At 41.7% G+C, this 23,320-nt stretch overlaps 1 protein-coding gene across 2 annotated transcripts in view; it reads right to left on the reverse strand.

Moving 5' to 3' along the window:
• UNC5C (unc-5 netrin receptor C) overlaps positions 1–23,320 on the reverse strand; it is a gene marked incomplete at both ends in the record, with an annotated part of 246,123 nt that overhangs the window by 16,817 nt on the left and 205,986 nt on the right. Inside the window, 4 exons of one of the 2 annotated variants that reach the window (XM_084263692.1) lie at positions 4,891–4,978; positions 7,406–7,750; positions 9,024–9,215; positions 10,657–10,713. In XM_084263692.1, the coding sequence (XP_084119818.1) occupies positions 4,891–4,978; positions 7,406–7,750; positions 9,024–9,215; positions 10,657–10,713 (682 nt within the window). The remainder of the gene's footprint in view (positions 1–4,890; positions 4,979–7,405; positions 7,751–9,023; positions 9,216–10,656; positions 10,714–23,320) is intronic. The other variant, XM_084263693.1, reaches the window with a different exon arrangement.

The raw sequence follows: 23,320 nt of genomic DNA on the forward strand, positions 1-23,320 counted from the left end.
TTATAAAAAAACGCCCTGCAACCAATCCCCCCCCCAAAAAAACCCTATCCACATGTGCTTCACTTGCAGCAGTCCTGGGACTGCTTATCAGATGGAACTGGATATTGAGCTGTGCTAGTATGACTCCAAAATCACTTCCCAGCAAGGGAAAGGGATGGTTTGGTTTTACAAAGATTTGACTGAGTCTAAAATTCAATACTCCACTTAACATTGCTATGAAAAGGCAGTAACAGTAACTGAAATGTCTTCAGATATTTAGATGTTATCCCATCCCACAAAGCTTATCAAGAACAGTCAACTTTTACTTAAAAGCAAACAAACTTTTATTCACTGTATCTGGTTCCTTCACAATCAAATCTGTGCTTTTTAATGGGATTACTCATTTGAAACTGTCTCCCTGTAATAAGCCAGAACATATTCATTAAGGTAGCTGTCAAACAGCAGATGTGAGCACAACTAGAGAAATCTTTGCTCCTCAGTGGGCCTACATTGTGCTCCCTGGCATCATGCATAAATGTTAAAGGCAATCACAGCAGCTCAGGAAGCACAGGATAGAGTAGGGAGACAGGAATGGCTAACTCATAAAAACAGATGGCAAGCCTTCTACACAGCTTAGCCAAAAGTATTATGAAAGACATTTTACTTCTCCTTTTATTGCTGGTGTTTTACTTTTAATGTGTGTTCTTAAGTTTCAAACTTAATATTTTTGACTCGTTCTGGTTCTTCTTCCCATGTATCTTTAGAAATAAAATGATCAGAAAAGGTTTCTTCCCCTTTTACTCATGCTCTGTCCTTTTTATTTTGAATTTTCAATTACAGTGACTGCCATTTTTTGAAATTGTCTTCTGGAGTTGCAATATAATTTTGTTTATGCAACCAAGATACAGAAGGAGGGTGGAGAAACGTTCATATCACAAACACAAGATTGAGCTTACTGGTAAAAAAGGCAACATAACCCCTTGGACCAAACTCATTGATCAGCTGTGTGATTTCAATATAAGGTCTATACATATACTGAGAAACCACTGACGAAATCCTGACAAGGCTCACCCAACCCTTCTTTCTCTCAAGGTAGGTAATTTGGAAGTTGCACAATTTATGTGTCTTCCATCAAGATTTTCAGGAGCACTGTTTGCCCCATTCTTCAGGGCTGTCACATTCCGGGGGCATGTGCGATAGATTATGCTGGAGTGTCCTTCACTGTGCTGCGTTCAGTGCAGCTCTTGCCTCTGATTAGAGTATGCAAGAGTAGCTCCACCTAAAACTGTGCGAGCTCGGCAGGGGTTCACGCAGGAACACAGGAACTGCCACATGAGATCAAACCAGCGGTCCGTCAAGGCCCAGACCCTGTCTAGCACTGACCAGGGCCAGATGTTTCCAAAGGAAAGACACAGCTCCACTAATATAGCTCACAGCTAAATTTGTTTTTTAACCTGAGGCAGTCAAGAAAATCCTGAAGGTTGGAGGTTTATACTTATGCTATTTAATCCTTAGTCGTGTAAGACCTAGGCTCTCACTGGTGCTCATGGGAACAAGTTCTTGCCAGGTACTGGTGACAACAACGTGTTTATTTTATAGGTGAAACCACAGCTCAAGAAGGCAGTGGTTTGCAAATCTCAGTCAGTGATACTTCCTCAGACTAAGGGAGAGAGCACCTCATCACCACTGAAAAAGCCAATGAGTTTCAAGACAGAAACCTGTCTGGTAGGTCTAAAACATTCTTATTTGCTTGCCATTTTTTCAGCTATATTTATTATACGTTTATCTGTACAAACTACAAACACACACACATATATATGTACACTCACAGATATCCTTTGCCCCTCTGTAGTCACTTCATAAAGCACATGGACCTTTCCACAAGCTCAACATGAATTTCTCACAGCAGCCAGGGATTAGAGCCCGGTAGCTGCTTGCCGTCCATCCTGCCTTGAATGACGGGCAGTATGAGGATAAGCTTGTCAGGCAGGAGCGGGAAAACCAGCCTGCTCAAGGAAACGAGAAAATCCACTGTGCTCCAAGCATGCTAACACACTTAGAGAAAACAACTGCCTCCGAGTGGCCTTTATTGCAAACCATCAGAACCCCAATTCACTGCAGAAGGATAATGCTTTTAGGGTGACTCTCCTGCTCTCACATGCTTTGATGGATATGAAATGGAGTAAGCAGAGCATCTCAGAAAGCTCTCCTAGCCAATCTGCAAGGCAACACAAAGAGGGATATTACCACGTTGTGAAATCTCTCAAATTTCTATACTGCAGGTTTGAGAGACTAACTGGGGAAATGTATTAGGAAAACAAAGGAAGGAAGAGAAGAGGGGATTTTGCAGGACTCCAAAGGATAGCAGATTTCCTATTTCAGCTTGAATTGTTCAGAATTAATTTCGTATTTCTACAAACAAAATGAGAACTAAGTTGCTGGAGATACGTGTGCTGTGATGGTGAGACTCTCCATTGCAGCACTGGTTCTATTTAAGGTAGCGCTGCGGAGACCAAATTCTCACCTCAGTGGTGGTTGTATATCAAGAAAAAGAGCCTGCCTTCATTGCTGATTATAACACCCGTTTTATAGTTTCCTATATGTCCCCTTCCAAACTACACCAACACACAACGGGACTTTTCAATCCATACACATTTTACACAGTGCACATGAAAATAAATAAAGGGTCTCACAGGGTTTATCGAACACACTCCAGTTACCGCTTGGCCACAAAAGCGAATGTCTGCAGCTAGTCCTTACTGTGGACTAGCACTTTCTGCTGGAGTGCTAGAAGAGCACACCAATGGATTTAAAAAGTAATTACACTGCACACTAACTTGTGGCAGCCATATGACTCCAATTATATGAAGCAACATCTGTGGCCCATGCAGCCAGGAAAAAAGGCTTTGACCAAACTGCAGCTCTGCTACAGCAAGTGAAGTGCCTGGTAGCAGAGCCTCGCAGCGGGAGACCATTACAGCTGGGTGCTGGGTGCCACCCACACCTTTCTGCTCCTGGGCACCTGGGGACAGGGAGCAGGTAGCAGGTGAGGTGTTTAAGCCTGGTTCAGTGAATATTCAGTTCAGAGCGATCTAGACAACACCTGACGAGTTCCATTTTAAATGTCCTATAAGTGGTTGGTTTCCATGAGCATAAAAGAGTCTGGAATGTTGAAGGGGGGCTGGAAACACACTGTAAACCAAAAAAGCAACCTGTGCACCCAGGAAGCGATTACAACCATGATAGGATGTGCCCTGCTTCCCCACAGCCAAGGCAGCCTGTCCTCTGCTCTCCTCGCCTAGGGAAAGAAATCACTTCTCAAAATCTTCATTGCAAATGAGGGTTCACACTCTCCCATTCACTTCTGCAGGTGTACTTCACACTTGCTCAGTTTCATGGAAGCCACAGCTCCAAGCAAGCTTTTCCCAATACAGGTTAACCTATCCTTTTATCCCCTGTGTGACCTGCAGAATAACAGCTATCACAAAGCACGTAGAGGAGGCTTTATGACCCTTGAAGAAAACAAAAGACTGCCATGTCACATTGGTTGTCCACAGCTGCATGAATAAGGAAGCAGGGGTTCCCTCCATAACTGGCAGGAGTGAAAAGAATTGCACATATAGCTCCTTCTAGGAATGAAATAAATCCTTTTTGAAGAATTAGATATTTTAAAAAGGGACATTTGGAGGCAAGTTGAATAACAGGGCTACCCTCTGATTTTAATTTTTTTTTCTTTCTGATGGAAAGAATCCTTCTTCATTGCCATTCATAATTGCCTTTAAAACACAGCCAAAAGTAATAGAAATACAATCAATATTAGATATGAACAGAGACACTTTTTCTGTGGCTGCAATTAGCTATTTTCAAAGAGCAGGCCATGAATAATGTATGCAAAAAGATGGTGGGGGGGAGTACTTATTTTTTCTTTAAGCAGATTATTTTAACATGGGTGAAAGACTACCAAGCTAAAAAATAGTGTTCAATATCACACAGTGTATAAACAGCTGTGGCTTAGCACATAATAAAAGCCATTAAGGGACTGAGCCAAAAAATGTCTCTAGCTATGAGGAGGGAAAAGAGGCAAAGTACCGTGTAATGATTGCTTAGATTCACATTTACCATTCAGACTTTGTGCACTCAACTCTGTTCTGCAGACTAAGATCTCACCTTTCTCTGCACTAGGTTTTCCTAAACTGCTTCAAATAGTACCTTGGCCTTTTCGCAAACTTTTCCTATACCAAGTCTGCCAGATCACTAATTAGACATTAAGATCTTGAATATGAATTGGCCATACATGCAGATAACAGGTGAGAACATGGGTCAGCCCAACTTTGGCTCTGGGTGGCTCTCAGCTTGCTGTCCCTGAGGCTAAACAGGACAATTACCTGCTTACTTCTACCTTGGAACAAAGAGGGGTGAATGACACCAAAAGCCCTGGCTCCATCAGTTTTCCTGCATGGACTAACCAAGCCCAAATAAAAATTCACCTTCATTACGACAGGAGAGACAATTTTCCAAGCTAGGTGCTCAGGCACCTGTCCCTCTGCTGAGTCGCTTTGTTACCTTGCTCCTCTGCTCCCTTCTCTTTTGCAGTATGGGTCTTGATTTAGAGATAGCCTCACACCTTCTCTGCTGCACCCAACTCATGCTGGCACATCTTCCTCGCTGCTGGCTATGATTCAGCATCCCCCAAGCTTGAGGGTTTGCTGCAGACTACAACTTTTGGTTAGAAAAGCAACAGCCTGAGCTGGTTTTTGGGGTGAAGTTTATCCTCAGCTTTGCTCACATTTAGCTCCACCTCAGCAAATAGTTTCAATACAGTTGACTTTGCATAAACATATTACCACAGGTCTTGAATTACTACATCTTCTCCCTCCACTAATGCACAACCAAATGAAGAGGGTCTTTTACCTCATGTTCTCCTTCCTGTGTACTGTCACATACATTTCATAGACTCTCCCTTGTGGAACGGCCCCCGCTGGGATCAGCAAGCTTACTCCTGCAGAACAGAAGAGACACAAGAGATAAAATGGAGGAAAAAAGGCAAGTGGGTCTGTGAAGGGGACTGACAGAAGAGGCAGAAGTTGAAGCCTGTGATGCCCGATTTTCTTCAACCTCACCAGCTGACTCTACATGACCTCAGCAAAAAAGGTATTTACTGCAGCCCTGGTATCTCCAGTGGTCAGCTGGTCTGTTCTTATTCCTCTTGTGCATTGGCATTCAAATACAGGAGTGGAGAAAACTATTTCCTTCTCTTTTATTTTATTTAAAGAGCAGACAGATGGTTATGCTGCTGTTTACCCTGTAAAATGATGGAAAAACGAACAACTCTGATGAAAATTTCCAACAGCTGTAATGGGACATCGCTCCCTAGGCAATTCTTACCTAATTATAATCAGGAAAGAAAGGCTGTGGAGCACTATCCCAGGAAGCAACAAGAACTAGTTGTTTCCTGAAAGATGGCTTTTGTGGCTGGCATCCTGTTTTTTAACGCACTCAGCTGCTAATTGAACTACCAGGGAGACAAAATTGGGCTTCTTGGTATTTTGAAAGTGCCTAGGCGTGTGGTGGCTCAAAATTTGTGTATCCAACCATGAAAAAAATGTGGACAAATAAATTCAGTGCCCTTTTCAGTAGTTATTAGCTGCACACTTGATTACAAACAACTGTTCTTACATTACTGCCATTTCAGAAACGTCCTGTCGTTACACGACAAACACAGCACACGAACCAGCTATTTCACTCTGCTGGACACATCTCAGCCAGCTGTCTTTGCAGATGTGGATTAGCTGGGAATCAAGTGGGAAGGATTTTCATACCGTTATTAGCTCCATAGCTGAAAACCCCCCTCCAGGCAGATTATTTACATATACCCATATGCACAAGAGAGGCTTTAGAGAAACTGTGCATGGCCCCGTCTCTTTTCTTTAGCATACATAATTTGGTTACATGGGAGACCTCCCATGTGTCCATGTGCAGGGGCTCAGTCCCATACCTGGCTTTGAAGGGGACAGATTAGCTAGGAAAGCATTTTCCATGAACAACTTCTGACACCTGTTTCTTTATAGGCCTCTTACGATCTCACCTGTGCTTGTTCACAGCTGCAACAGGACCGGCATTACCTAAATCAAGGGCTTTGCTCACCTTGCTAGGAGGATGTACATATACTTAGGCACTGCATGGCCTGCATCCTGGAAGGACCAAACTACCTAGATCCTGGGCCACCTAGGTGTTTTGCTTTCTCCATAGGCTCAACAAACAAGAAAAGTTCCAGCAAAGGAGCAGGGGACAAGAGTAGGCACTGTACCCTTGGTCAGGCCTGTACTCTAAAATGGCCAAGAGCTGACCATTAGATGAAAAGGAGGAATGCAGAAATGCTGTGAAACCTTGACCTGCCATATCAGCCAGTTGCGAGCTGTGGTCTCACATTTACTGTGGTTCTACCTAAACTCAAAGCTCAAGAGAAACCAGGCAGGGGGCCTCCTAACCACTGTACAGACTGCATATCCCACACATGCAGTGTTTCATTAATTTGATTCAACCCTACTTTAGATACTAATGTTGCTCTTCATAAGTATGCCAAACCCACAGGAACACCTTGGTGCTGAACTTACTTTGAATGTCAACACGTCAACTAAGAACCAAACAGCAGTGTGGCTCTCCTGAAGGATCTGAGCTCTCCTAAGGCTGTCCAGGAGCTCCTGGGATGCTCTGAAATTGCCCCCATGCTGTCTGGGTGGTCTAAAGGGCGCCTGGGGTCAAAAGGGGGTATGGCAGCCTGGCTTCATACCCTATGAGAAAGACTGAGCAGCAATTTGCAATTACATCAACATGTATTCAATGATCAGTCCCTTTATTTCCGAGCTGTAAAACAACTCAACAATACATATGATGAGGATAGAAATACAGAAAAGACACTCTTTGGCCTTATTTTCCTTGGGTATGTGTGGAGGGAAAAAAGCTTTCCAAAAATTAGTATTCTGCTGTCCTATTTCAATACCACACAGTCTGCAATGAATTGGAAGTGGAACAACTGATTTATTTTTTAATTAATTTGTCCTTTTTATGTGTGATGACAAGACTGAGCCTTTCTGGCTTAGAGTCCCTTTTATAGAACTGCATGAAAGGAAAAGGTCAAGGATGCTGAATCGTACTTCACACAGGGAAACTCTGAAGCCTCACACGTCTCAGAAAGCAGCTAAGACCCCTGCAATACTCTGCTTAAAAGGTGGCCAGGACACTGGGAAAAAAATATATGAAGTACCTTGGTAAATCTGAATGGGGGGAAAAATCATCTGTTTCTTCTGAACAAAGAAAAGGCAGAGTCCCAAGAGTGACCCTGCTTTTTCCTGCATAAAAGCAAGCTAACTCCACTTAAAACCACAAGATAACTTCCTTTAAGCTAACATAGTAAGCTAGCACTTACCTGAATTGGGAATTACTAGGTGACCTCCTAAGGAGTTGAAGGTCCCAAATGCAGTGCACGATGGGTCTGTTTGCCGAGCAAGGCTCTGGTTCTTCATGTTCAGGGTCTCATTCTCCAGCAGAGACTGTGTAATCTGTGGGGACAGCTTGGAGGAGAGGTCAGAGAGTTCATCCTGGGGTGTGACTGCACCAGAGGTGTTATAAACCTTGATCTTCAGGTTGGGCAGCGGGTCCAGGATTGGAGAATTGGTCATCGGGATTTTATCAGAGACATCATGCAAGGCATAAACAGGACCCCTGTACATGGCCGCAGCAGAAGTCAGGTCTGGTGGCACTGCCAGGAGGTCTGCATTGGAAATTAGGAAGAACTATATTACTTCTCTATTCTGATGACTTTCTTCTGGGTAATGATTTGGGTTTGCATTCTGCATTTTGGCTTTTAAATGAAAGGTTATGATGTGCAAAGTTCTTGCAGACTGACCTTCATCTCCTTTTCTGTGCATCACTAGAGCAAACTCCCAGGGCTTGTAGTCCCCCAGCCACTATGGAATCTAATTGTCATACAAAACTACAGCATGTTTCTGCTCTAAAGACTTTTCATTGGGATCGTTTTTCCAGGCTGCACTCAGTTTTCAAGTATGACATGTTTAGCTTCAGGGCAAGATGTTTTCCTTACTCAGTAGGTCTGACTTTATCAACAACCCCTCCCTAAATGCTAAGTGACAATCATTAACCAACTTAACTAATTGGCTTAATGACAGTATTCAGAAATAAAAGACACAACAAACCTAAGAAGTCATCGTGCCCAGGACTCCCTGCAGTTGGGGATTAGTGCCTGCATTACACTTTTTGAAGGTTTGTTTTAAAAGCATCTCCAGCAAAGAAAATGACACTTCTGCTAATCATCCATATGACGACTCTCTTGTCATCTTAACTCTTAATTTGATTTATTTTTCTTACACACATATTGGGGAAAAAAGAGGGACAGCTCAGCCTAAATATGTACCTTGAAGAAGTCAGCACTCCCTTCAGAGTGGTTGGTTTGTTGGTTTGCTTTTTTTTCTAGACCAATGAAGTGTGGAAATAATCAAGCTGTTATGCACCAGTGATAAAAATGCTCATTATTAAACGATGTTCTACCACAACTTCTTCTACATTGGCTATTGAATGTACAGTACTTCTTAAACTACTATTTATGTCTGTGGAGACAGGGCACAGTAAAAAAGGCTATTAGTGAAACAAAGGGGAGGAAAATGTGATAGAATTATTATACTGTAATATCACTCCTCTGATAAATCTGCCTCCGTTGTTTCTGCCAGAGCTCTGCCTTTGACTTAAATTTGATCTGGATCTGTATTTTCATAAATGCCTATGTTTCACTCTAACATTCAAGCTCTCTCTTCAGAAGTTAAATTCCTCTGCTCTATGCTCTTGAGCACATCTGAAAAATGCCAATGTGGGTCTTAAGCACTTGACCATCAGAAAGAAATGGATATAATCTTTCTCCCCTTTATGAAATGCCAAAAAGCATCTAGCAAATATCATTCATGCAGCCCAAGAGACCGTATCCTTATAGCATCTCCCAGAATTGGTCAACACGGAGTGAAATGACAACTAACCTTGTCTTGCAGCCTTGATGTTAACAGGCTGAAATCCCCCATTTAGCGCTGAGGAGTCGATAATATCTGACTCAAAGTCACGGTGGTTCTTGCGATAGACAAACAGGGCCACAACCACGGAAATAGCCAGGCACACGATCACGGCTATGACGATCCCGACGTACAGAGCAACATCATCTGAGTCAGGAGCAGCTAGAGGGAGAGAGGCCAGGAACTTTGAAGGAATGTTCTTCTCACAGGGACTTTCAAGAAAACACATTCTTATTACTCTCGTTTCCTGCAGATATTTACTACCTTTTTATAGGCTAATTTAAAAATCCATTTCCAAAGCTATATAACAGGTATATGCCCTTTTGATTGAAAATGATCTTTGATTTCTCTCTAACTTGTGTTCTAACTCTTTCCCTATCTACTTGCTCATCTATCTAGCACCCAGGCTGTGAATTACTAAGCATAATACAGGTTACAGACTTGGTCTCATGAAGCAAATTCACCCTATGAAATAAAAGCATATGTTTTAGTGACATAGTGTCATAATATCGGTTATTATAATCTCCTAACAAGAAAAACCCCACATTGCGGATTTTGAAACTTCAGAAGCTTAACTTTTAAGCTATAAAGAGTAAAAAAACCTTCAAAGTCCATTTTCTATGAAATGCCTGGAGTATCAGGCAATGTACTTTTGAGCGTGCTTTTTTTAAACTACAGTGTGCCAAGCCGTTTTTCTCTTCCTTCCTTTCCGTGTAAAAAACCTAAACTAGCAAAGCAGCGAATCAGATACTGAATTCTCATCGCTGGCATTAACATTTGGATAAAAGCTGAAGCAAGCACAATAAATAATGTGGCAATTTATCAAAAGGAAACCAGATTTATTATGATACTTCCACTAGCTGCTCATACCATATCTTCAGCACTAATTCCAGGCTAAACTGTAGAATCCTTCTCCACTGGACATTTTTTTCCAAAAGGTCTGAATCCATGATCAAAATTTGATGTACTTTTATACAGTGAAGAATCCCAGTTTTAAAGACAGTGTAATAAAAAAGAAAGTGCAGAACCAATCAGACTTTTTAATACCTCATTTTTGTTAGCTTGAAACATGTGAAATAGTTTTATTTTTTTTGCTACCCACCTTCTAGCCATTTAAGCCAGGCTGCTCTCCAGCCATAGAGGTGAGAGCTGGTAGATGCTGAAACGGACCGATCAATCTCTGTGAGCTCCTAGCTATCAGCCCTTCAATGTATCAGCCTAGAAACATCACATTTTTTTTTTTCCTCAGCAGTTCAGGAAGCAGGTAACTGAGTTTCAGCTCAAAGAAAAGTTGTCCCTCCACCATATTTCTTCCATTTGCTAAGGAAATTTTAATGAGACGAGGGTTCATTCTCTCCAGTTTCTGCCTCTTAGGCAGCATCTTCTCCCCCCACTTTCCTCCTGCATAAGAGCCCTTACCATCCTGTGTCAACCCACTGGCAGCAAAACACTGCGACTGCTCTCAAGCAAGCAGCATGCCACTTAATCTGCCGAATAGGCCTCTGTTTGCCTAGTCACACGGGGCTGGCATAACAGTAAGGCCTGACTCAAGGAACAGCATCAAATTAGCATCCCGGAATGTAAAATCAAACATCAAACTTACAAGAAAATCCATATTCATTCTGGGTTCTCTGTTCAGTTGAAATAGGATAAATGAAACCTTGAAAAGAAAGAAATTAAACAAAAATGGGAACAAAATCAAATTAATGAGAACAAAAAAAAAAAAAAGGAAGCATGAAAAATGGTTTAATTAAAAAAAAAAAGAAGGAAAAGAAACCGATGGCACTTTAAAATTCTGATACAGCACAGAATTATGATTTTGCATCCCCTGTCTCCTCCAGAGCCTTACTAAGAATTAATAAGCAGGCAGACTGAATTTCTAAGCCAAAATCGGTCTCGAGTCACTAACTTTGGAGTGCTTAAAGTCTTTCTTTTATTGAGCATAAACTCTAATGGATCTAATTTATTTCAGACATCAAGGGTCATTAGCATATGGAAAGTCTTTTTTCCCTATCCCTGCCATATGCTTTAATTCCCAGGACATGTTCCGTGAGGCTCTAAACAGTTTTTTTATTTAATTATAGTAGCTTACTGTTGATCTAATAGAGCTAAAGGAGACCTGTCGTCACTGGTCAGAGGTTAACTACCCATTCACGCAGCAGACTCCATGCACAAAGCCCTCTCTCTGTATTTCCCTGGAATTATTTTATCCGGTCTTTAATACATGTTCAATAGGAATTCCTCAGGGAGCAAAGAATTTGTCAGCAAACGGGAAACTGAGTGGGTTCTCTTTGAAATTATTACAAAATCAATAAGGCCTCTGGGGTCATAACATTATTTATTTGAAACCTTTGCAAGCACCATATATTGACAAAATCATAACACAATTTACAGCTGTATTTTGGAATGGATAAATAAGAGATATAATTGCCTTTGTCTTTTCTTTCTGCAGCTCCCAGAGTACAGCAAACTGGAGCTGCTTAGTTCGCACATGAGTCCTGTGAATTCACTACGCCCCTCCCAGATGCTTTCCATCCATATGGGAAATGAGTGAAATACTCCAAGTCCCATCCTGCTGCAAAGGTAAATGGCAAATCCAAAGTGGGGCAGTGGCTGTCAGGGAGGGGCTCAGAGTCAGTGTAAGACAGAAGGTACCCCTCATCCATCACCTTCCCTTCAGTGCTTTTGAAGCAGCTCGCGCAGCCGGGGACTTGCTGCAGGTGACACGGAGATGGAAAAACCTCTCCGGGCCCACGCCTAATGCACAGGGCCACATTACAGACAGGCTGAGGTAATAAACTCCAGCTCCCAAAAATGCTGAGTACGAGTGCTCAGCACCTCTTGTGCTATCCTACTCTGATCTTATTGGTAATAAATGAAATTAATTTTCCCCTGCTTGAGTCCGTTTTGCCCATAATGGTAATTGTTGAGCTGTCTCCTTGTCCTTATCTCAATCCATGAGCCTTTCATTATATTTTCTCTCCCTGTCCAGCTGAGGAGGGGAGTGATAGGGTGGTGTTGGTGGGCACCTGGCATCCAGCCAGGCTCAACCCACCACATCACAGCAAGAAGAGGCTTTTTGATGGTGTTTTTTTTCTGAGGCCTCATGGGACAGACTGTATTGCCTGTAGTATCTATTTAAAACTATTTCATAGCAATGATTCCAGCCTTATAATTACTTTTAGAAATATTAAGTTCATGCATTCATTTATTTGGTTCTTCGAGGCAGGTTCCCCTATGTGTACTCTCAACATGCATACTCAATCTTTCTTAATAACTGCTTCCTATTTCTACTAGTATACTCTAGGTATTGGCCATAAAAAGTCAGGCGAGCAACTTCTGAGGGCTTGAGTGAGTGCTCAGCAGGTCTGGGCAGGAATTTACAGTACCCTAGTCACTCTCTACTTACTCCCCAAATGAATGCTGAGGCCCATATTTAGTCAACCTCAATTTCAGTGATAGTTTTATGCCCAATATTTCCTTTGGCAAGATATCTCTGGGGACCAAGAGGCAGCCAACAGGAAATATGAGGCACAAGGACCAGATGGAATTGATGCTGGCTGCATCTCCATAAGCCTTTTTACCTCGTACTCAAATCCACTGGGAAAGCTGAGGATGCCTCTCTGCCGTTCATGTGCCCCAGCATGATCTTGGAGGAGCTGGCATGGGACAGCACATCTCCCCTGGGTCTGTATCACCCACAGAGCTTGAGCTCACTCGTGCAGAGTCAGAAAGGCTATTCCTCTCTCCTTCTGTTGCATTTCAGCTGACAAGTTCTGCATTCAAAGTTGTGCATCATTCCTGCCACGTCTGAAGTAATCTAGCAACTGCCACTCAACAGGCACAAAGGACTGGATTAGCTGTGATATTATTGAAAGCATTCTCTCCTCTTGGGAAAATGGAAATCTAAATTCAAGTCTTTTCAGCAAAACAAACAAGTGTGGTCCTCAAAATACTCTAAAAGAAATTTACCTCATTGCAACCTCTTATAGAACCTGTTTGCCACAAATACTTATTTGCATCTTACAAGTTTGCTTAGATTCACTGATAACTAGAGAGAGCATCCTTGCAGCTAACATAACAGTGACACCAATTTCTTCAACATAAATGTTTTGTGTACGTATTCAAAGGCATGTCTATTAAAATGGGAGGGTGAAGCCAGGATACTGCTTGCTGCTTCCATTAGCCTCGAAAACCAACATGCTTAGTAAAGTGAGCTTGATTTTATTCTCCAGTGAGTGCTGTGAACTGAATCAAGAACCCAACTCCAGCCTACCATTTCTGTGCAAACATAGCCTGGCTTGCACAAGTGTCTGCAAGGACACATTCTCAGCTGAGGTTCAAGAGTAAGAGCTGACCAACCCAGCTGTACATGGAGAGGTGGCCACTTGTCCTGGATGTAAAGTCCTTGTGGAGGTGACAGCGATGCCACGGTGGTCAAACAACCCAGTTTGCTCACAGCATGTGGGCAGGCTTCCCTGGCTGAAGCTAGGACAGACCTTACCTTGGGTTGACTTTCAGCATCCCAGCCAAGCTGGCACCCCCAGCCACCCACTGATCAAATGCCAGCTCCATTTGCACTTGCAAATTAAGCACATTTGTTGGAGATCACTCAAACATGGCAACCACAGACACCTTCTGCCATTTGGGCAGGGCTTTTTAGAATAAAACTACTTTTAAACACTTATTTGTCCTGAAAGTTCTCTCCCAAAAAGGAGTGGGCACTGCAGAGGCAGCAGTAAGGAGAAGGCTTGCAGCCATGTGCCAGCGGTGGTGGCTGGGCAGGAGGCTGGGCTATTGCCATGCTCCCAGAACAAGAGCACAGGTACTGCTTTAGAAAGTTGGCTTTCACACTGGTCCCTCTGACTATGCCTTCAAACAATGAGAAATGACATTTTCATCAGATAATGATGAAAACCTGCTGGGATTAGTAACTGAAATAATGACGAATGACTTCCCTCCTCTCTTCAAAGTAACTGCAGAGAAAAGAGATCTTTTTCTTGTGTTGTGGGTTTGTTTTTTCGCCCTACTTGTATCAACAGCACTGCTTGGTGAGTACCTGAGGGACTTCTACCAGGATCATCAAAATTTTTAACGAGGGTGAATTTAGAAAGGTGCTAGTGGGTTTGACTCTGCGAAGACTGCTGTGGCTGCTGACTCACACTCAGAGCAGCTGGTTTCACAGTGAGCCACTTGCTTTGAGAAAAGTAATCTAAGCTTCTTCCTACAGCTTGTTAGGAAAAGTACATTTTCAAAGGGCTTTTGATGTTTTGTTGTGTAACTTACTGCTGGATGAGTAAAATAGTAATAATCATACTTTAGGCCCTTTTATTTGAGGCTCTCAGAGGCTTACCAAAAGTGGATATTTATTTCCCTTATTTTGCAAGTACCTCACCCTATGTCATACCTGGAGAATCAGTGGGAGGCTTAGGTTAACACACAGAAATTGCACCGCTGTAATTGCATGGTAAATGCATTCATTAAAAAGCTCTTAATTAAGTTGATGTTTCTCCATGCATTCTACTTTAAATTCAACTTCAGGCTTGTAAATACATTTTTTGTCCCCTTGGAAGTGTTTCTATTAAGTGCTAAAGGTGGGCTTTTTTTAACCAAAATAATTACACTGGCACAAATCCTTTGTACAAATGCAGATGTATCATTATAAAGGTGCATTGTGTAGGCATTGCCTATTCTCTTTCTATAAAGCATGTGAAGAGCAATTTAAGCACCTTTACAATGATGTAACACACTGGGAAAAGTGAAGGGTGAATATGTCAGATTGGAAAGACAAACCAGTCCAACGCTGGTATATAGAAAAGGCTTCAGCAGCCTTTTTATCGGTTCAGTTTAAATGAATTTCAGCATCAGTCACACTTACACGGATTTGGGGAGTTCTATCCGTTTAACTAAGTAGATTTTGAAGCTCATTATATTAGTTTGGTGCAGTTAGTGAAGGCAGATGATCCACAAATGCTGGAAGCCCAGCCTGAGCATTCCGGTCCCACATGCCTTGCTCTGACCTTCTGCAAACAGATTTGTGCCAGAGACCACAGGAGACCTAACAGCAGGTTTCTGTGGCTGAATGGCCTCCAGCGTATCTGCATGTGTGGGACCATCTGCCTTAGGGGGTGAGCTTTGACAAACAGGCAGGATGACCCTTTTTGCAGCATGAGTTCATTTGCTTCAATTTCCTTAGGAGCAGTAGACAAACCTTCTGCCAAGTTGAGGAAAAATGAAGTGCTTGAGAGTGGAAGAATCTCAGAGCTATGAAAGCTACTTGTGCAGAGATTATGGCACTGATTCCCTTGAGAATGAAATTGAAACAGGGTGTCACCAGTCAACAAAACCACCTTTCTAATCTCTCTTTTTTCCATTGGGGAAGAATCTGCCCCTCGACGTATTCATGGGCATATATGCACACACATGGTACTCAGACTAGGAATTCAGTATCATGACCATGAACATCCTGAAATCCTGTGTTTGATTTTACATAGAAAGCTCTGGGAATATACTGCCTTGGCCTGCACACTGGCATGTATTAAAGACAACTTTTATCCCTGTGATATAAAACACTAGGTCATGGCTTCCTGCAGAGGGAACTTTGTTAACTGGCTCCCCTTTTTTGTCCTTAATAGATTTTTCTAGCTTTCTAGTCATGCTGATTTTTTATTAATAGATAACAATTTTAGAGTAAATTGGTCAGAATAGGAAATATTTTACTCTGTTGTTTTACAGAATATAAAATATTCCAATAACAGAGAAAGAAAAAATTCCAATTTTCCATTTGTATTTTTCCCAGTTACTTTTTTCTCTCACCACTAAGTAACTAGGCAAGATGGTAGGGCAGCTGAAGGTGATCTTTCTGGGCCCTTATCCACCAGGGTTTATACAGTTTGGGACATATTTACAAAAATATTTACAATTATCCTGCAAAGAAATTGCTTTATATTATTAGCTGCTGAGGTCACAGTGAATGATACATATTTTGAGACTATATCAAGGTCAATTAGAGCTGGAGACACACACTTTCTTTTATAAAGCAAAGACTGCATATAGCGCACCATAACTGCTTGTTCTTCTAATGCATTGTCTTTTAATCTGGCACCACTTGCTTCTAATCTATAAACACTCTTTACTTTACCCTCTACGTAGCAGTTTCAAAAGGAGCTAAGGTCACGTAATTAGGTGGCCCTTTTGAAAACCTAGCCCCATGACATGTCTAAATAACATCCTGTTGCAATGAACTCAACAGGTTGAGCATAATATATTGTAACAGCACTTTCCTCTCTTTTGGCTCCAAAGTCTGTGCCCTTAAATTGCCTAGAAGAGTGAACACATTCAACTGCTGCCTTTCTTTCTCTACTTTGATGGTTTTATCCAGCATAGCACCACTGAAGTAGGAAAAAGGCCTTGCTGACACCAGGCTCTGAGCCACACAGCTATGATGGACAGATGAACAGAGACTAATTCTCACATTTAGATGCCTAAAAGATGAAGGAAGCAGTTCTTCGGTGATTTAAAGTAGCTATGGGGTCCGTACATCGCAACATGAAAGTTTACTCAAACAACTCTTTGCTTCTCTGCAATACATACATGCCAGAAGACTTCCAGTATTTAATAATTCAAAGTCAGCAAGGTAGGAATTTTTCCCACAGCAGTCTCCAATTGTTCTGTTCTTAATTCCCACAATGAGGTAGGTTTTTTTTCAGCATTAGTTTAGCTAGGTTCCTCTTTCCCCAGCTCCAGTCAGAAATATCCTTAAAATCTTTGGGTTTGTTGAAATTTTCTGTAATAATTCTCAGAAATTATGCTGAAAAGTTCAAGACAAATTGGGTTAAGAACCCTAATTATTATTTTTTTTAATTTGGTTTGTTTTGTTGATTTCTGAGTTCAGTGGATCTCAACAGTTAAAGATCAAGTATATACTGCTGTTTCCAAATGCCAGGTTCTAGTAATTCAACTCCTCTCCCTTTTCCTATAAAATGCCATTCTCATTTCAAAGTCAGCCCATTTCCAGATTTCGTAAAAGTGCACTCCTCAGAAGTGATATCCAGCAATTCTGAATTCCATTATAAAGAGCCATTTCTAAGATAAAGAAGAAAGGCACATGCCCCTGCAGTGCCTGTGGTGCCATGACCACAGTGGTGACGTGGCTAGTCCTGTTTCCATTTTATGTGTCCTTTCGCCTTACCCTGTTTACTTCTCAGCAATTCTACAGCCACCACCAGCTTGCTGAGTCTCTTCATTATTTTTAAAGCAAAATCTATATTTCAAATACAGTGTGCAAAGGCTCAAAACTTTCAAAAGAAACTTTGCAGAGCTTTCAAAATCTTAATTCAGATGCATTGCAATGCTATAGGTTTCCATCTAGTCCCTATGATGGACAAGCAGTCACATATTCTCACATTAAGAGAAGGAATTTATGAGAGTTATTTGACATCCTGGAGTTTTGAATTGCTCTGTGCAGGTCCCATTGCCCAGAGACTGTGACTGCACAAGCTTCCAGTACTTCTTTTTCTACAAGGGGACAGACTTAGGAGTGCAAGTGCAACCATAGAGTAAACCCTGTCAAAGGACTGTTTAATGTTAAGGTTTCATGTTCGCTTAACCTGTTACTAATGCAGATTTACCACAGGAGAAATATTAACAATAATCTTTGAAGTGTAATTGCTCTTGTTTCTCTCCCCTGCTACTTCTCGGGAACTGTAGCACATAAACAAGAAAATGGGCTTAGACGGAATGTGCCCAGCTTCTTCCTGTATTTGCTATTGTAAAGAAAGACCTTCATGTCTGCAGTAATGATGCTGAAGGTTAGATATGGTATCAGGCATCCCAGAGATAATGCACAGTAATTTATTTTTCTTCTAAAGGACTAATTATTGGCATGTTCCGGGTGGGCTAATAAACAGGGATCTTGAGGTTTTGTGACTGATTATTTACTTAAGTATCATCTCAGATCTTTGCTGAGTGGGTAGGTTAAACAGGGAGTCTCTCTTGTTCTGTCCTTGAACAGGAGTTTATGATATTCTATAATTAAGATTGCAACTATGTTTTCAATTTAAATTAGTTTCCTGACATTTTGTTAACATTGTTAGAAAGGTCTTGCCTGAGTTTAAACATGCATGTCATCTGTAAAGGGGTGGGGGAAGATGGAAGAGCAGGATAACTTGTTGCTAAAATTTGATGTGGATTAGAACAGGCAATTTTGACATTATGCAATCTTTTACAGTTAAGGACTTTGACCTTCTGGCTAAATCTTATGTCAGTCTTCAGTATCTTAGAAGCCCAGAGCCTTAACATTGGCTTTGTTACGCGTGTTTGACAGCAAAAGTAAACACATGTCTAGCATCACAATTTGCTAGATCATGTATTTCCAAATTCCACATTTGCAATGGCTGACTGCTAAATAGACTTCCTGGGTTGGCTTGGTTTTGTAATTGGAGCTGGACAAGAGCAAACAGGTTACAGGGCGAGCTGAAAGGGGGGCATCGCTAAAGAGGGGACACATGACAGCTAACACTTAGATGAAGGAAGGGACAGCTGGAATTGGATCCAGAAGAGGGGAAACTGTTAGGACTGCTGGACAAAATGATCATGGAAAGCATGAGTTGTCCACATGGATGTTCAGTGACACATGTTGAAAACCTGCAGGGCTATCACCTCACAGGCAAGGTAAGTTGTACTGCCCTCAAAAATCCCAGACTCCAGAATCAGCTGATCAGCTCAATGTTCATTTCCCAAACCACAGAAATGTCTTTCCCCAAGATGAGTTTTCATTTAAGCATGCTGCCAATGTTTTTGTTAGTCCTTTACGTAGAACATAGGTGTAGAAATGGAAAGCACATCGAGTTTTACTTCCCATCCTGTCACTGACTAACTAATGAGACTTCTAGGCTGCTCATGTAAACTTGCTCTTCCTGACACTCTGCCAGGAAAACAAAAATCATGAAATATATTCACTTTTGTACATTGTAAGGAAAATAAAAGCACTTTTTTTTTTCCTTTTTAACATGCAGAGGAATAAGGGAAGAATAGAAGAAAAACTCAAGGAAATTAGGAAGAATTAAAAATATAATTGGAAAATGTTGAGGGTTTGCTCCTCTCTGCATGGCCATAATATTTTTTCATTAATTGAAGTTTTTTTCCAAAACAGCCTTGAGGTCTTAGAGCACTTGCTTTCCATTAAAGTTAAAATGTGGAGGTGGATCTCTCTGAACTGACTGGGGTAAGACACAGAAATTTTAGTGTCCTGGGTTCTGCCTGTGGCTCTGCACTTCTGTTTTCTCTCAATGCTTTCAGCAGCTTCGAGTGCTAGGTTTTTTTATGCAAGAGCTCTCACTTACAGAGGGCCCACCAGAGTGTGGACGCTTCTCAGCTGGGGATTTCTCATGCTGCTACAATAAAAATAAAGATGAGTCGTAACTCTGAGATGTATTCATAAACTCCCTTGGCTGCTTCATCATTATATAGTAGTTGGGCTGAAAACAGAATAATGCATCATATCAAATAACAATATTACAGAAAACTTCCTCTAGGAACAGATGAGATGCATTCTTCAAATGAATGAAACTCCCCCTGCAAGGGCTCAGTGAAACAGGCCAGGTGGCTAAATCATTACACTGACAGACTGAACGTATTAGAAGTTCTCTCTTGACCCACATGCTCTTAATAAAAGGTTTTATTTCATTCCTCTGCACACACAGGCTTCTGTTGCAGTCTCCCTTGAGAGAGCTTTGCTTACCTCCTGGAGACTGGAAAACATTCCCCTGCTCTTTGCACACTAATCTGCTCTGGAGGACAAGAGGTCCTCATCAAACTGCTCTGCCCTCTAATTCTTCCTTGAATGCCGGCTTTCAAAACAAGCCAAAAAGGGGAACGAATGGAATAACCATCAGAGGTTCTGGTTTGTTACATTAAACAAGCAGGGCATGGGCAGAATATATATGATTAGGGAAGAAAGAGATGTTAGTATCAGGTTAAATCTTGCTTTCTACTTGAGATCTGTGTATAAACAGGCATGAGACTGGAAAAGGGCAGCAGTTAACCATTTCATGCACAAGCACGACAAACTGCATCTTTCTCACTCACTGAGGCACAATCATTGTAAGAGGGAACCTTAGGAACTTCATACCGCCTTTCAGACAAAGATTTCATAGCTCTTGGTAAATATAGATTTGCCGTCATCATTTCACATCAATTCACTCTCAACTAGAAAGCAGGTTTTTTTTTTTTAATAAGGTGGACTTACTACTCTGATAATAACATCTTCACCATGGCATATGTGCCTTTTTTTCAAGTGGTTTACCCATTATTTGAATTTCCAAATAGTTAAGCTACATGCAGGGAGAGAACGACAGTGACCCAGGAGTTAGTCCACAGTGTTGTTTTTAATGATGGATGAAGGTTTTTCGCATCTTTTCTTCCATTCTTTAAGTGATAGCTGCATGTCTTAAGTCTTTTCATGCTTATTTACTTAAATCCAAAGTAACAAAGGAAAAGTGCCCACTGGATGTAACACTTGGCAACGATTCACAAGTGGAAATTTCCTTTTGGTCCTATTCAATGATGGATTTGTATTCCACATTGTGGGAATGTATAAAGTGAACAGTTTTCATTACGCGGAGCTGCAGTACTATTTATGTAACTACACAGTCCATAGTCCTCAAGCGACAACATGTGCTTCGCTATTACCTCGCTGCTGTAAGATGGCTAACCCTGTGCTTCAGAAAAAAAATTGAAAACACAGCTTAGCCAGCCTTTTATGAAAAGCCACAGTGGTCTACTAAAGCTGAGAGCGAGCTGAAGAAGAGACACTGGCTGTCTCTCTCTGGCTGTGCTTCTGCCAGCCCTGCACATTGCAGGCATGATTTCAGGAAAGACCAACAGCTTTACCAGCATGCGCAGGCACCAGCCTCATGCCTACGGACTTGCTGTACCTGCTCATTCGGGACAGGGATGATACAGATCTGAACACTATGACTTCAGATCCTCAACAGAAAGGACACAGGTGACATGCTCTGAGCAGGACCGCTACATGTCACAGCTCATGGAATAAGCCTTCGACATAACCATGCACCACAGCTAGCTCTTCACAGGTTGTCCACCTCTTCCTGATGACCATCCTGATTGCCATCAGCGAGTCCCAGGCTGGCCAGGGACTTTTTAGCATGTGTTTGGTATCATGCATACTCTCTCACAGTCATTCCAGATTGGGCCCAGTGAAATACTTCCCCTCATCCTTTGATTTAAACATGTTTGTGACTGAGTGAAGGGAACTACTTGAGCTGAAGTTTGAACTGGCAGTGGAGTGCTTTGCTTTCATAGTCCCCACACAGAACGCCCACCAAAATCATTAGGCAGGGTGAGTGGAGGGCTAATTGCAGTGTTTCAGTTTATAGTGATCCACTGCGAGATTCAGTGTATGCCTTTAAAAGTGAAGTATTTACCACAGTACTCATACTTCAAATGGGAAATAATGCAACTATGGAGGCAATAATGCAACTGGTGTGGGTGGTAACCAGCCAATTCTTCTTACACCTACAGCATAATTTGTTCCAGAAGATCATATTAATGTTATCACAGAAATTACAAAATTGTTATAATGGGACCTGCTAGGCAATACTGTGTATTTGGAAACTTAAAATAGTAATGACCGCCCTAAATTTTCACTACTGCTACTTTTCTCCTTCAATTCAGCCCGCTACCTCTCTGCAGGCTCTCTAGTTTAATGACTGTTCATCCTTTCATGTTAACAGAAAAATACTAACTACTGGATAAAGGAGTGTGTGTGTGTACTAGCAAGATCATTAGTCTGAATAAATGTGACAGCAGAGCTGCACGAGAAATGCCACAGTTAGTGGTAAGCACAAACTACAGCTTTGGGTGTAAAATACTGTAATTACAAGGGATGGAGAAAGCTCCACAGTTTTTATCCCCATGGAAATCGATAGTGGTGCAGACTGCTGCTCTTTGCTAGAGCAGGGGCAGTCTGATGAAAGAGCTTATTGATTTATCCAGCTGATGCTACTGTAGTGAATAATAGACTGGAAGAGAAAGGGCTTGTAAATTAGACTCATTCAATCCAACATTTTTCAGGATATCTTTTATGTACAGCTATATAGAGAGATATATTTACAAGTGAGTTTTTGTCAAAGCAACAGCCTATTGACTCCCGGTAAGAGGGTCTGTCTGCTAATTCTCCGACCTCAACTACACTCATGATACTAAAGTCAACCTTTAAGCATTCACTAAAGACTGGCATGAAGGAAGAAGCACCAAGGCACCTAGGAGTGGGGTTTGGCTACGGTGCAGGTGAGCAGCTGCCCAACACATCTCCCAGAGGATATGGCCACAGAGGGAAGGTGGCTATGGCTTCCTTTGTGCCATCTGCACCATGTCAGATGGACTGGCATAAAGGCACTGGAAAAGTCTGCTGGGGATCCACAGGTCCCCAGGCAGAAATGTCCATTCCAGGCCAGACCTCACCAGCCTCAAATAATGTGGAAAGAGGCATGTTGTTTTAGGAACAAAAGGAGTCCTGTGTTTCTTCCAAGCTCAGAAAGCAGATTTGCTACAAATTTAGATCTACACTGGCAAAAATGTAAGTGTTCAGACTGGTTTTGCATAAATAAAGAAAAAAAGAAAAAGAGCTCTAGAGAGAGAGAACAGCCGGCACACTGCCACCAAGTATGGCAAATCAATCTTCTCAGCAGTGATGGATCAGGGAGCAGGACTGTAAGTTTTACAGGTATATGAAACCCCACGAGTATAAAGACACCATTAAAACACTGCCATTAAATTCCAACACTGAAGGATGATCACAGCCCCTGGAGCCAAGCAGGTCAATATGTGACTGTATATTTTTCATTACCATTTTTTATATACATATATATGAAGCAGAATAGGATTCACAACAGCCTGACTCCCTCTCCCGCTGAAGAACTCTGCTTTATACTCAGCATCCACTTTCCCAAATAAAATGCAATATAACATCAACAGATAAATGAGATCCCTACAGGGCTTTTATTCTGCCATACCATTACATCCACTTTTGCACAAGATTTCTGCTTAAATGGCTCTCTTTATGCACATACACAAAGATGACATACACCTGTCTAAATATAATCTGATAGTGAAGAGCTCTTCTATACGGCGAAATGTATCTTTTCTTCCTAATTTACCATAATGACTTATTCACACTCTTGGAGCTAGGGGTACATTAGCTTCCCCACTATAAAAGTCACCAAGGTGTTATACAACAAGATGTG

Source organism: Gallinula chloropus (assembly GCF_964237585.1).
Source record: "Gallinula chloropus genome assembly, chromosome: 4".
Taxonomy (NCBI): domain Eukaryota; kingdom Metazoa; phylum Chordata; class Aves; order Gruiformes; family Rallidae; genus Gallinula; species Gallinula chloropus.